We start from the raw sequence: 15,535 nt of genomic DNA, 5'->3' as shown, positions 1-15,535 counted from the left end.
CCACCCCATTCCCCCATTAAAAGATTGGTTTTGAAGCAAGTTTTGAGGTGTATAATGCAGGAAAAAGGGAAAGAAACATGCACATTTGCTTGTAGAAGTTATGAAGGGAGAAAAGAGATGCTTCTTGGTGTAGGATTCACAACTTTAAATCTGTGTCTGATATTCACCCATTGTTGATCAGAAAAGGCAGTCTTACATCTGTGTCTGTCTCCTCTTGTCTTCTTCTCAGGTAAAAATCCCTGTTCACTGCACAAAAATCTTGTCTGAAAATTAAATACTTCCAGGTACCATTTTAATTGGTTGAAAACATGGTGACCAGCTTTTTTTCCGGTTCAGCCTATTCACTAGAAATCTAAACACCTTGGCAGTTTAAGTCGAAAACCTTTTGGAACAATTTTGAGTCCATCATTTCTTGGTTATATGTTCAGAACTGTGATTTCTTTTTACATCCATACAGAAGTTTGAACCACCACCAGGCTGATGGCTGCTTTCTCTGTATCTTTTTTCCTGGGAAAGCCAGATTTAGATAGACTGTCTTTTCTCCTCACCTATTCTCAACATTTGTCTCATCTATTTGGTTTTGGTCAATTAAATACTAAAATTGCACAGGGGTAGTTTGCTTTAAATATGCTTGCTTTCCTTTCTTAATCCAAGTTTTGTTCACAGCAACAGTGCTCAGCCCAGGTAATTCTTTAGCATTGCAAAGGAAACCATTTTAGATTCTGGATCTTAAAACTAAATGACAGAAAACTGGCAGAATTTAAACCATTTTCTTTTCTTGCACTCCTGTCCTTCTAGTTCCTGATGGCTGCTCTAGTTCCTGATGGCTGCAGCTGAGATCAAAACAGCTTAAACCTGAAAATGAACAAACCCTGACCCTTCCTCTCGGTTCTGAAAAACAACTCACGTTTGACAAAATAAGCATCAAAATAGGTTGTTCTGATAGTGTTTTTTCCTGAAGACATTACAAAGTTTTATACTATTTCTCTCACTTTTTTGCAGTCCACTTCCAAGCAGTGCTGGAATCCATTGCTGAGCTTGGAAATGCTATAAGAAGTTAGAACCTCGTAAAATTTCCAGCCTGCTTTTGCAGTTTCAAAGGTCTCAAATAATCTGCGTACACTGTAGATGAGCATCCACGTTTTGGGATAGTTTTCCAAACAAAATCTTAAACTCTGAAGTTCTGGAGATTTGCCACTTGCTTGACACAGACATTTACTGTGCAATGAGATTATGAATCTAATAAATGTATGTTGACAGCTGAGAAATATTATTTGCGTTAAGGGGACCGTTAAAATATCACCGGTGATGAGGATCCCACTACATGTGCACACAAATGCTTCACAGTAAATCTGGCCCAGCGTAGCCAAAGCAGCAAAATGTACAAGAAGTGGAGAAGCAATATGATTGCTTATAAACTGGCCAGAAAGACACGGAGGCTATGTCTACGCAAATTAATTAAGCAGTGCCAGGACACAGTAGGACTGCCTACGCAGGTTCCTGTTGCACTCTGAGCACGGGCCAGCTCGTGGTATCTGTGTGGCTCGGGGTTGATGGGCCAGGGTCTGTTCCCAGTAGGCAGCATGCACAGAGCCACCTTCTTTTAGGGGTTTAAGGCTGTTCAACCTGCAAACCGAGGCCAGCTACTCTTGCAGGATGGCTCTGACGCGTGCCAGGGTAGATTATTCCTATGACTGATACAAACTTGGACAGGAGTCCTTTGAGCGCTCAGCCTTGTTCCCTCCAGTATGGCTGGGGAGGATGGGACTGGAGAGCTCTGGATGTCACACAGGAAGGCTTTGCAACTTTCAGAACCGAGCCTTCGATACTCATTGTTAGTGCGTGCAAAAAGTACAAGTTGAAGTTTCTTCGTCTTGAAAATGGGACCAAATGTGCAGAAGTATCATGTCTACAGAAAAAAAAATAAAAAAGAGGGAAAAGCATTATTCTAAAAAGGAAAAAAACCCTTTTAATTTATATCCCTGAACGATGGAGTTGCCCATTTTGAGTAGGAAGTGTTGCCCAGCACTGCAGTCTCCTGCAGGGCCAATAGCTACAGTTTTACATTTAATGGGGATTTTATGTGATTTGGGACATGGTATAGGTTACTGCAAAAGCCTATGTTGGTATGGAAACTAAAATGCACAAGACATCAGCTAAAAGCCTCTTCCCTAGCAGAAATGGGAGAGGCATTGCTAAGTGAGGATCTCCTCTTTTATCTTACAATGTAAAGCTGAATGTCTGTTACAAATCATTACTGATTTGGCAGATGAGACTACCTGAAACGAGTTGTTTTGTTTTTTTCATGGAGCATCTTGTACATCCCACATGAAGAGGTCTGGGTTGTTTCGTGTTTTTTTTTTTTTTTCTTTTTCTTCGTTAACTGTTCAGAATTACTCTGTAAAATTTAGTCTTATCGCTGTAGAATGGCAGTGTACAAAACATATTCAAATTTTCTATTGTCATGAAAATTTTGCATTATAAATACCAAAAAAAAGAAAAAGAGAGAGAATGCTTCAACTCATTTCTGCAGACTCCTATCAGTTTCATCTTTGCTAAAATCTATCAGGTTTGCTACCTATCTATGCTGCACTACTGAACAAGTTTTTTCCCATGAAGTTTGAAAACATGAACTCATATTTTTCCTACAGCAGTTTTCAAATAATTTTAGGCTTTTCAAGTAGTTTTCTGTGGCAGTAAATAACGTGTATTAACTTTGAAACCTAAAATTATGATGCTGGGTGGAGGCGAGTGGGATTGAAGGGTTTTTTTTCAATGAAACTGCCTTTTTTTGACATGACAACAAGCTTTAGTCCTAGCTGGCTTAGTGGAAGATTTTCTGTGGGATTAATGGAGTTTTTCAGACTTCAGAAACTTTGAATAACTCCATTCCCATTGAACAGCTTTTCATCTCCCATCTCGGCAACTTCAGGTCTCAAGTGTAGAAGGTCTGCTAGCTGATTGCCTCTTCTTCAAAGGGAGCAGCCTCTGTACCAGGAGTGTCTAGTGGAGGGATCACGGTTTTTCTCTCTAATGGACCATCAAGCCACAGCGACTAGTGGCCAGCAGCAGTTCCATTTGCTGTTTTGCTAATGGTGTAAGGGCGAATTGGAACAGGTGGCACTGTAGTTCATCTGGGGTAGTTTGAACTTTATTTAAGCATTTAAGCTCTTTATATGAATGTTTGCTGGGATTCAGGCAGCTTGTCAGGAGGAAGCTGAAGAGCATGTGCAATGCTGTAACTGAATTTTGGATGTCTGTGGCTACTGGGAATGTTTCCCCTGAACCACAGAGCCTCTATCTCTCATGGAGATGTCCTTCTTAGAGTTAGCTAAGAGGAGTTCCTGTTGGTTTAACTAAAGTTTGCCCTGAAAGTGGTCTGCAAGCTTTGCAGGATAATGCACTGAAAAATACCTCCCACCCCACCCCCACCCCCTTCTTGTTCCTTAACATTAAGAATACTTGTTCCCTGTCTGAGATTGTTTTTAAGTGAATGTACCAGGCCCATAATTGGGGCATTGGAGACTAATATTCTGAATGTATTAAGCCAGTGGCTCAGCAATAATATTTGGCATTCTTACATTATGATCAATGGAAAAACAAATTCACATGTGCAGTCCTGCCAGCATACCTCTGCCCTAACACAGAGCTCTTGAAACGTCCCGGCTGACGTGTGTGGATTTTCTGGCTTCTCTACCAATACTTCACTAAAATAAGACTTCTCTAATGGCTGGAGGTTTGATACAAATTGTTGATCACTATAAAATTTCAGCTGCCAACTCACATCACATTTTCTTACTTCACTGTCATCACATAGCAGCAACGCGGGTTTACAGGCGACTATTAAACTGGACTTGGGACACATCCCTGAGCAGTCTGTACTCAAAATGGCAATGTAAGGAGTTTCACACAGAGTGATATTTAATTCGTGAGTCGCTTGGCGTTTAGTCTGGCTGGCACTCAGAGTATGTTATGTATTCAGTATTTGCAGAGGTGGCCCCAGCAGGGCCTTGCTGCTTCGTGAGCACACCACGGAGAGCCATTACACACAGTAGTGTCATTGTTATTCTATAACTGTGTAGATCCCCTTTCTCCATTGGAAACCCTAGATAGCTCATGTTTAGCTTAATTCATTTATGGTATCTTAAAGAGCCTGGCTGTTTAAAAATGCCATTCTTTTATGGGCTATCATAGACATAACAAAAGGTACTATCTTCATTCTCACAATCCACATAAAGAACTGAAGCACATCAAAATATGAGTGGAATTTCCCATAAAGATGTACTTTGCTATTTACTTTCCTTAAAGAGAGAAACACTCAGCATTTGATTCATTAAAACGGGGCTTTCAGCAATAGTGAAAAGTTTCACTCATTTGAACTAATCGTACAAGGAGTAAATGAATGGATTAAGGGGATGCTTAAATAATTGGAAATTATATGAATTAAGGTTGCTTTCTGGTTTTGGACAAATATGCTGATATGATTTTGCCTTTGAAAGGAGGCATCGCTGGGCAGTAGTTGTTTTGAGCTCGTAAATTAATCTTGGTCCCATAAGTCATGAATCTAAGCATCCTTTAGGGAAATGTCACTGTTGCCTCTTAGCTAAAGAACTGGGTTGTGAATGCGGGATGCGGTTTCTGGGTGCACGCCTTATCCTGTGCTCCCACGGAGGCTGCGCTCAAGCTCGCATTCGTTTGCCAGGTGCGATCTCCACGTGTCCTCGCAGTGCCCGCGCACGGCCCATGGGTCGGCGTGTTGGCAGGGACGTGGGCTTGGCCAGAACACACTCCTGAGATGGTTCGTTTGGAGAGAGAATGATGTAGTGAGTAGGTTTGGTTCTTTTCCTAAGTGAAATGAGCGAAAGTGGGACTGGACCAAGGTGCCAGTCCATAAAATAATCCTGAACACACGCTGAGAGCTCGCACAGTCCGCGGATTGAAAGCAGAACAGTTTTCACTTGTCCTCACCTCTCCCTTTTCTTTTTTTTCTCATCTTTTATGAGGAAAAAGGAAAAAGAAAAACAAAGAGGGGGATGCAGGGCCTTTTTATTATTTGGGAAAAAAATATTAAAATGAGAATGTATTGAGAAGTAGTATCGGTTTGGGTTTTTTTTTGAAAATAAACCTTCTGGGAAAAAATTGATTATAGGGCAGATTTTTATCTTAAAATACTTTTAGCTAGGAGCTGTCTCCTTTTTCAGACATATTTTCTCACTGTAGACACTGCATTTAATCTGTAGGATGACTGCGAGTTTCCAGACTCTAATGCTGGCAATCCTGATACAAACACCATTCAGTCCCAACCCCATTTTGGTTTTGAGTCTTCATTGACATTATGTGTCAAGTTGTTATGTATAAAGGACTTTAGTAGAACTGTTAATTTGAGAAACAAAATATTCAACATCTGATGAACAAAAGGTATCTACATAGAGAAGTTATGATTTATGTAGTCTCTGAAAGCAAGAGGAGTTGGCTTCTGATTATACTTTGCAGTAGGTATTTAATGGGCATGGGTAAAGTTTTAAGTACGTTTGGAATATTTTTTGTGGAATATCCTTTGCTCTTTTAAATATGTCTACTGGTACATGGAACACATGGCAAGTAACACTGAAATAGTATCCACAGTTTGCTGGAAGTAGAATTTATCTCTTTTTAAAATACTCAATTTCTCTTGATAATATTTCTTCAAGCAGAATTTGCCAAAGCCAGACTGCACAGAAACAAGGCATGCAAGAGCATTCTTAGGCACAAAAAAAGTATCTTTTTAGAACCAAACATGCACAACTGCAATTGTAAGAAAGTAATCTTTTTTTCATTTTGTGTAGTTTTCATTTCTGCTCATGTATTTTCAATTTCAGTTTTACATTTAATATAAAATGAACATCTTAAAGGAAGTGGTATAGAAACTACTAGTGCTAAAGCAGTAACACTGCACTGAAGACTAGGAACCACAAATAGTTGCAAGTGTTCTCAGATTTTCAGTGCAACAATCATAAATTGGCCCATATTAGACTTCTCCACACTATTTATCAAATCTCTGTTCTGCTCAGAAAGCCTAGTCTGGCCTTTGGTATGTAAAAAAATCAGAAAGCTGTAGCTTTAGTTTTCCTTACAAATATTTGATTCAGTTCTAGTCAGACTGTATCTCTCCAAATGTGACTGTTACCAAATTGAGAGAAATACTATTGCGCCAAGAAAGAATCCAGCACAGCATTCCTTATTTTATCTTCAAGTTTAGCTATCTAAATCGCTGGGTGTTTGCAAAATGTGAAGGAAAAAAAAAAGAAAAAAAAAAAAGAAAACAACAAAGAAACCCCACACTGCCTGCCTCTGTTAGATGCCAATGGAGGAGAGTTTAGGCTAAGATTGCTCTTCTGTTTTCTTTGAATCCAGAATGCAGCAACAAAAATAAATAGTGAAAGAGTCGGCCAGCCCTTGTCACGAAGCAGCAAGTCTTTATTTTATGTCTGTGTCAGGCTAAATGTCTGTGCTGACATCCATTCCAACCCAAGAGGCTCATAATCTCTGCACCTTTGAAATTGAAACTTTGAGCACATATAGCTTGCTGCGTGTTTCCTATCGCTACAGGCTACAGCTATTTACATGCTTTGTTGGTAGACGTGATCAGTTCTTTGGAATATACATTGACCTAGGTCAAATATCATAGTAAATTTTCATGTTATGAGCAGCTTATGCCATATAAGCCAAATGGTGTCTTGTGCTCTGAATAAAACATTTTTGTGCTAAATGAACCACAAATTAAGACCATTTGACTTTTATCATATTGCTACCAGTTAGCAAAAGTGTATAGCCATAGGAAAGAAACACAGAAGTAGAAAAAATTTCTGGTTCATTGTTAGGACAATTCAGTAAAGTGCTTAGGTGGATAGCTGACTTTAAACAGCCTGTTGCACTGTATATTTCCAAATTTAAAGTGCAATTACGTGTATATAGGTATTCTGGCACAATGGAAGGGCAATAAGGGAAACCTACAGAGAAACAGTGAGAGGTATTTGGGTTATCTGTGTCTATACTAGCTCTGCTTGTTCACATCTATGTGACTTTAGAAAAGCTTTCTCTTTAGCATAAGAACAGCTAAGTATCTGTGGAAAGCCCTCAAGGGAACTTTTTCTTCAAACGATTAAGTTTAACTACTTTATAAGTAGTTTTAACAAAGTGGTAAATGTTTCTGATCTGTTCAGCGGGATATTCCATCTATAATAAAATAGCTAAATAAACTGTGAAGTATATTTTATGCATAAATACATAACAAGCCCGTGTCACACACAGTAATCTCTTTGAAAGCAAGCAAGGTCTGCTCAGTGATTTGGGACTGGGAAAGGTACTTCTATTCTTACTGAAATATAGAGCAAACCAAGAAATACCGGATGAACTAAATCAAAACCTTTGCAGGAGATTTATCTATTCTTTTGGCAAGCTGTTTACTTTTCCATGAGAGAATCTGGATTAGATCTCCCTGTGGAGCCCTAAAGTTGCTATAAATTCAATTGTATTAAATGTCACTTTAGAGATGGTGTTTACACCCTTGATAAGTTTGTGTCATTGTTTTAAAGATAAACTTCTACTTTGCAGTAATAAACTTCTCTCTGTGTGATATATTATTTAAGGATTAGCCAACAGAGTTGAAGTTGATGGGTTTTTTTTGGTGTTTTGTTTTTTTTTTTTTTTTTTCCCCCAAAGCTCAGTGTTTTTGGTGCTGTACTGTTGGAAATAAGGCATAAAATGGCATTAGTTTCAAGGCAGTCCTGTGCTGTTTGCGAGGTTAATTCTGTTTCCAGGATTTCCCTGGGTACAGCAATTTCCTATTGACTTCAGTGCTATCTCAGAAAGTCCTATGCTCCCTGGTGTCACATGTGACAGAATCTGGTTCTGGATCCCGCAGCGGTGTACTGGTGCCACTTCACAGGTGAAAGTCTTCCCTGTTGCGTATAGAAGCTTAGCACAGAATTAAAGATGGCTTTATATTTCACCTGTGCCTTCCAGACACTGGTCTCCTCTGGAAGCCAGAATTGTCACCAGGGCAATTCAGAAAGACCTGCCCAAACAGCTACAGATCTGTAATCTCTTCAGTTCTGTGTATTTCTGTCTACTCCCGTGCACCCATTTTTGTCTTCAGTTACTCACCCGGAGAGGTGTTTCTCTTCTTAAACCTCTATCTGCCTTTGCAGTCCTGGTGTTAAGTCACAGTGGTACAATCAACACACTGGCCAATGTACTGTGCTAAAAAGCATCGAGCCCTGTAACAACCCAGTTTGACAGCTAATACAGTTCAAGTGAGCTAATTTAAGGTAAACTCATGCATCTTCATGCTCAGTTTCTATGTCAGGAGAATTTTTTTTCCCCAGAAACCTTCTGGGATGTAAAAGCCCATTTATCTGGAGTTGAGAGGATGAAGTCTCACTGAGTCAGTCATTGACATGATTCAGAAGTACAGTTGGGCATACATATCTGAAAAATTAGTTTTGCTCATTGTCTGAGTATAGGCAAATAAGACCTCATTTCAGCCAGCTTTTTACAGATCTTAGAACCAAATGGCCTTTTTGCCAGGTCATATACCAGATTCCAGCTTGAGCCTGCTGGCTTTCTTATTAATACTTAAGCTAGAGAGAGAACTAAAGTACAGTGGGAATTCTAGTTAGAAACCAGTAACAGTTCTGAGCCCCTTATTTTTCCACTGGATGGTTCCAACACTTTAAACAAAAACAGATTTAAAAAAAAAAAAAAGTTTTAGAGCTAGAAATCCAATATAACAACAGTGAAACAAGGCTGACTTGTTCCAGTGATGCACAGCGTTGCACAGCACTTTTCATCCTTCCCACACCTTGCAGACTTGGAGTCCCCTCTGCTCTCAGGCTGTTTGTCACTGGTGTGATGCCATTCACCCCAAAAGAGTTTAGCCTGTCAGGGTCCATGATTATCAAAATCAAAGCTGTGAGCAGATTAATCAGCACAGAGGTACCTTTTGCACAGGTAAGTCTCACCACATTTCATTCTCTGTCTTCATTTCAAAATAATCAGGATCCATCCTGATCTGAATTATTCCTGTTCTAGATAAAGAGGAAAGTTGAATCTGTATGTGAGCAACTTTACTGGTATCCCCTTAGATGTCAATATTCCTATAAAACACCTTCTGGCAAGCCACTTAAGCCTAGGCTTATCCTACTAATATGAGATTCATGTGAGTCATCTTCATTAGTTGCAATTGTGCAAGGTGCGCAGCGGGGCCTGTAGACAAGAACTGCCTGAGTGCAACTCACAGGGCTTTGCACAGCGAGTCCCACATTTGGGTTCGCTGAGTGACCATGAGCAATGGCCGTGGGGAAGGCTCATTTCCCAGTGGATTAGGATCTCACCTATCACTGACTTTTGCCTGTTAGGAGCTGCAAGGTTTCCCTACATCTATCTCTTGTCTGACACTTTGATGTGAGCTCGTGTTTCAGCCTTTCTCCCAGTCATGGCAAGAATTAATTTTCTCATCCTTTTTCAGCTATTATTTTACATAAATTTCTAGCACTTAAATGTCTTGAATTCATCTTTTCCTTTGGGAAATTTGGTTGAAATCACACAGTAGATTTAGAAGGTATTGCAACCAGGACACAGAGGCAGATGCTCAGATGGTGTAATCTTCCATATTTATTATAAAAAAATATTATAACTTCTTGTGGCTTCAGTGATGTTTTATTTGGAAGGAATTTATCTCCTCTGAATTAATAATCTAATGTTCATTAGTATTCTGAGTAAGAATGTTTTTATATGTCATCTTTTTGTCTTGACCACCCTATTGCATTTCTTCTATCAGGTTTGGACCACATCTCTGTGTCCCTGTGGTAATACCTTGGTGAAATAAAAAACCAGAACTGGGAACGATATTTTGGCTGTACACAGTTTCAGATGCTTGACTTGATAAGAGATATTCCTCATGGATTTATTTTGGGTATACTGAAGCACAGTAATGCCCAACAGCTTTAAAATGTTTCCATGGTTATATAATACAAAATAAGGCTTCAAATGTGAATTTTATATTCCACTAAATTCGGTCATTGTTGATTTTAAAACATATTAGATCATCCACAAATAGGAGGCCTTTAGAGCATCAGGCTCTTTAGGAACAAGTGGTGGACAGTTTTGGAGAACTTCTCTTTCTCCTTGGCATGTTTTTATGATAATTCAAATATTGGAGATAATTTACAACCCTTCTGGTACTATACCAGAGACCTTATGTGATGGAATTTATATCACTTTTCCTTTTAGACATTTAAACCACATGTCATTCTAGAAAAACGAGGACAGAGGTCCAACAAAGGAGTGATTTATTTTCAGTTAAAATACTAGCTACATTAAAACCACATGTCGTTAAGTACTGTATAACCAAACCATGCTCAGAAGAAGGCTTACGACACCGAAGCTTGCTTAAAATGTTTCTTTTTTTTCCCCCCAAAACTGGCAGTGCATACATTAACAGACTTTACCTGAGCTGCACAGTACATTGGCCATAATTTTCCCTTGATGAAACAAGTTATTAAAGCACCAGAGTACAAAATAATTCAGTTCCTTATTTTTCTTACATTTCTGGATGGTTGAACTTTTCTGTCCATTTTAGCTAGCATTGCATCTCTGTGAATATCCCTCCTGAAATAGCATAATACGATGAAGGTTGTTAAGACTGAAACACAGGTTTTCAAAGTGAAACAACTTGTATTTTGGGCATTTTACCAACATGAACTCTCATAATGCTCCTGTGAGAAGAGTAAACTAATGCACAGAAGTAGTGCACACAAATCCAAGACCAGGAGGGAAATCAATACGAAGATTAGAATTAAGGGGCCCCAATTTCGTTTTCAGGATGCAGATGCTGAGGACCAGTTTCTGTCCTCATTATGCTACAATTCCACACCAGATTGCCTGGGACTTGAAGGGAATTTTTTATGCTAATGTTGCCAGGCAAATTGTCCAAAGCTTGGTGGAGATGACCAGTGAAGGATTCATCCTGTACTAAGGACTGCTGCAGTTGCACCAAGCTTCCCTGCTGGTTCTGTGTGTGTGTGTCTGGATGAGACTGGCAAAGAGAGGGTGCTTGGGGGACTGGAAACTTAGCTGGCTCAAATTGTACGCTCCTGGGGACTGTTAAGTGGCAAAACCCTGACAAAATGCTGCTTGTATCAGATGGGGAAGTGAAAGTGTTGTTGCCTCGCTGTTCAGATTCTGTTCAATGTGCAACTTGCGTGGACTAGAAAGCCCATCCCCGTGCTTTCTAAGAACTGTGCAAATGTTCACGAATCACCACAACAGCTGTGTCTCACAGGTAATTGCTGGACAGTTTTATCCCTGAAAGGAACTAGCCCTTTACTGTCAAACCATCTTTAAACAAAACAGGGATCAGAAGCAGCAAATTTCTCTGCTTGTATGCTTGCGATCATTCCAATTCAGATGTTACAGTCACATCTTGAAATCATTAATACTACCTTAAGCTTGCCTGGTATTCTCATTTCTCCTGAAATTTCTTCACTTAAGCAGATCCTGAAGTATTGATTCTGCATCAGCAGCCTGCTAAAATTTGTAGCGACTTTAAACAAAAAGAGGTACAACAGCTAATGTTATGTGTCTTTTCTCAGCCCTCAGCTGCCTAATTCATATAAAGTATATGTAGTAGACAATATATTTAATTAGACAGTAGAAACTCTACTGAATTAAAGCTGCCTAGTTTGCTACCTTGTCTTGGATGGACACCAGTACTAAGTAATGCAGGAGATGGTGCAAGAAACCACAGAATGGGCAAAAAAGGACCATGTGGTAGACTTGGCTTGTCCCATGTCTAAATCATAAACTGTTACACTAAATTTTAGCATAATATGAATTAAGCATGCCCAAAATTATTATTGCATCACCTCCCCAATAAGCCCCTCTGCTATACAGTATATTTTATTTTATTTGTTTTACCAGCCTCGTAGGCACACCTGTAGTCACAGCTGAGATCGCTGCCTAACTGCAGTAAATGGCGTGTAAACTCACAGTAGGAAATAAAAGGCAGCTATACTCCTGCTGTCTGCTTTGCCTTTCCTGAAGCATGAGAAAGCTGGTGCTGCCACCAGCACTGGAAGAATATTGTGGGGTACAAAGTGACAGCTATTGCTGCGTTAAATTGATGGGAGAAGCCCTGTTTAGGCTTCTACCCTTTGGCAGCAGTTGGAGCAGCAAAGTTGTCTCTCCAGGCATCTCTCCATCTCATTTCTGAGTTCTAGATTTGTCCACAAATTATCGTCTTCCATTGGTTTTCTTTCCTAAAAATAATGTGATTGTATATTTGCGCTATTTATAATTCTGACTGTCTTTACATGGGTCTCAGAGCCTTATTCCTTTTTCTTAATTTAGATTAACACCTCTCTATTCTTCATATTACATCATCCAACTGACTTGTGTTCTCCCTTTCTCTAGATGTTTCCAGATGTGTGGCTGAGAGGAAGTACACCCAGGAACAAGCTCGCAAGGAATTTCAACAAGTGTTTATTCCAGAATGCAATGATGATGGCACATATAGTCAGGTTGAAAATTTTTCATTCAGTATCTTGCATGGCCAGAAAGTCAGAACACGTGTCTTTGCAGAGGATGAAGAAGAGACAAATGTAATGAAGGGAAATGTAATTTCAAAATGAAATGTAATTTGTGCTAACACTGATGTTAAAAAATGGAAGGAAAATTCATGTTTTGTGCCAAGTCCTTGTTCTTTTTTTCAGAGTTGGCCAGCAAAAGAGCCAAACATTACCGTTGTTCATGTGATACACTCCCTGTTCTTCTAGGCTGAGGCAGCTGAGTCATTCTTGTAGCCCCCTGAATACTCATCAGATGGTAAAATGCTTGGAATTTCTGATCTGTTCGTGACCAGAAATCTTGTGACCAGGGTCCATATCTTAGTGCTAAAGCATGAATCATACAGGATTCTTCCCTTTTCTCAGCTGATTTTCTGCACAAGCATATGGTCTGAGACTAATTTATTTAGGTTAGATCATGGAACTCAGAAGAGACGCAGTTAGAAGCTTACCCTGTGGTCTGTATTCCAATCAAGATCACCTTCTGCTGCCTCTGTACTGCATTTCAGTTGCGGAGTTGCGCAGAAGACAGTCCTTCTCATTTTAAGCATGGTGAGGGAAGTGATGTTGGCCCTCAGGAAATATAATGCAATTGATTTCTAAGAGGAATTCCAAGAGTTTCCTTTCTGACAGCCTGGGATATGAATAATGCTGGCAGAAGCACTCTGTTCTGCTCCTTCAGTGGGTGGAACAATATGTTCTCTATGTGGAAAAACCCTCGAGATTGATTACTTCAGGAACAGTTTATGCGTCCCTTGAGGATCTTTGTTGTGAGGTTTTCATAACACCTGCACCTCACTCTTCTGAAATAGGGTGTAAACAACCACATATATCAATAGTTTTCTCTTCCATTGGATTCTGAAAGATCTACCACACTTTGCTTGGAATAAACTCTTCTTTATGCTAAAGAATCATATGTAGGACTGAGATTAGGTCCATTTTGGTTTATTGTTGTAGGTTTTGTCAATACAGAGTCTTTTGTACTCATGTGTCATGAACGCTGTGGGATAACAGACATATGTCTGACAAACTGCCCGTGGTTGATGTCATTTCTGACAGGTTCAGTGCCACAGTTACACTGGATACTGCTGGTGTGTCACTCCCAACGGTCGTCCTATCAGCGGTACTGCTGTGGCCCACAAAACTCCCCGGTGCCCAGGTAAGACTTCTTTGGCTGGTCAGGTTATGGCATTGTCTCCTGAATAGCAGCAGAGTTTATCTGTGGCATCTGATTAGACTTAAGGAAAAAAAGTCTTCACTGGAAGAGTGGTTCAGCCCAGAAACAGGTGCTGGCAGACGCTGTGGATGCCCCATCCTTGGGAACTATAAAACTTAACTGGATGACGCTCTCAGAAAGTTGGTCTAGCTTTTAAGCTAGCCAGGTGCGAAGTCTGAGGTCACTGCCACCCGAAACCTCCCTGTGGTTCTATCATCCATATACTGTATTTGTACTATAACCTGGCTATTGAAGGGGTTTTCTGCAGTGGTTATTTTTACGATATTTATGTGTAAAATATGCGTACGATATGAAAGCATGCAACTGACTCTCTGAAGCAGTCCTTTCTTTATGTTGAAACTCTTGCACATAAACTCATTGCAAAAAATTTCAGAGGGCTTTGCCTTTTCAATATTTGAAGTATTTAGAGTATAGAAAAATACGGAGTGTGAATGTCCTGATTTGTAACATAGCCCAGTGAAAGAACTCCCATAGCAAATCCCACGAATGACCAAATCCAGAGGAGAAATAAAAAAGAAACAAAGCATTAAGAACATAAGAGAATAATTGTCTTTAGAAATTAACTGGCAAATCAAACTCATTGCTATGTGTACAGCCTTTTGTCTTTCATCAGGATAATTAACAGGTTCACTGTTTTTTTTGGAATTTGCTTCTGACCCTATTTCATTGACATTGATAATAAATATAAATCCCCAGTGTATGAACAGTTGCCAGAATTGCTATTCGCCTTCCTTGAGACTGACAGAATTGCACAGAAATAGCTCTAAAAATACTTGAGCTCTATGTATTGCATTTTTGTTTGTGCTGTAGCACTATTCTCTGTCAGAGAGTGGAAGGAGTAGCTTTAAAAAGCTAACCCTGTAATGTAAAAAAAGTGGATTAGGGCCTTTCAGGGAATTCACCTGATCTAATCTACTTCAATCTTTTGAGCACAATATTGATTTTTTTGATGGAGGAAGGAAGAGACCACTGAGAAGCTTACAACAAAGATTATAAAAAAATAATTCTGCTTTTAAGGTCTGTCTTGTTTAAATGATTTTCAGAATCTTCTATGCGTCTTGCCTGTAGGTGAACTTCAGCCTACAGGCTTTAGAGACTTTAGAGAAAGAATACTAGCCAGACTAATCCTTTTGATCCAGTCTGCAAAGTCACTGTGGTATGACACTCAGTTGTGACAAATAGTATAAAATATTTGGAAGCCTTAAAATAGAGAAAAAATGTGCATTCCTTTTAGTGTAGTTATTGTTTATGACTGGATCACATCTTCAGAAGACACATGGTTAGGATAGCATTTTTGTGCTTCAATGTATTCTTGAGTAGAGGTGCTTTTGCACGTCCATAGCCAGGGCTTCTCTGAAAGCGTGCCTTCATTGCTTTCTCTGCAGTATCAGTTTGTAGCTTCCTCCCTTTCACTGACATCAGTGAAAAAGGGGTTATGCTGATGCTGAAAGCTCAACAAGTAATTCTTTGGCAGATGTGTCACAATGCATGGCATTATTTTTGGAGCAAAATTTTGCTGAGTTAGTTACTTTCACTTTTTCTATTTGTATTCACTGTTACTGAGGAGAAGCTGCAGTATAGTTCCAGGTTAATGGATAGATTAATATGAGAATTATTCTTCCTCTACAGGAATCAAACCCTAGTTCCTCTCAAAGGTATATTCATGTGCCCAGCAGAAACACTGCCAGACTGC

The 15,535-nt window shown here is 39.5% G+C and overlaps 1 protein-coding gene across 4 annotated transcripts in view; it reads left to right on the top strand.

The window, feature by feature from the left end:
• The window catches only part of SMOC2 (SPARC related modular calcium binding 2), a 150,157-nt gene that overhangs the window by 49,080 nt on the left and 85,542 nt on the right, over positions 1–15,535 (top strand). For all 4 annotated transcript variants that reach the window (XM_049831056.1, XM_049831055.1, XM_049831058.1 and 1 more), the window contains exons 3-4: positions 12,454–12,560; positions 13,665–13,764. In XM_049831056.1, the coding sequence (XP_049687013.1) occupies positions 12,454–12,560; positions 13,665–13,764 (207 nt within the window). The remainder of the gene's footprint in view (positions 1–12,453; positions 12,561–13,664; positions 13,765–15,535) is intronic.

The sequence above is a fragment of the Accipiter gentilis genome, chromosome 28 (assembly GCF_929443795.1).
Source record: "Accipiter gentilis chromosome 28, bAccGen1.1, whole genome shotgun sequence".
Classification (NCBI taxonomy): Eukaryota; Metazoa; Chordata; class Aves; order Accipitriformes; family Accipitridae; genus Astur; species Astur gentilis.
This window is presented reverse-complemented; position numbering and strand designations above follow the sequence as displayed.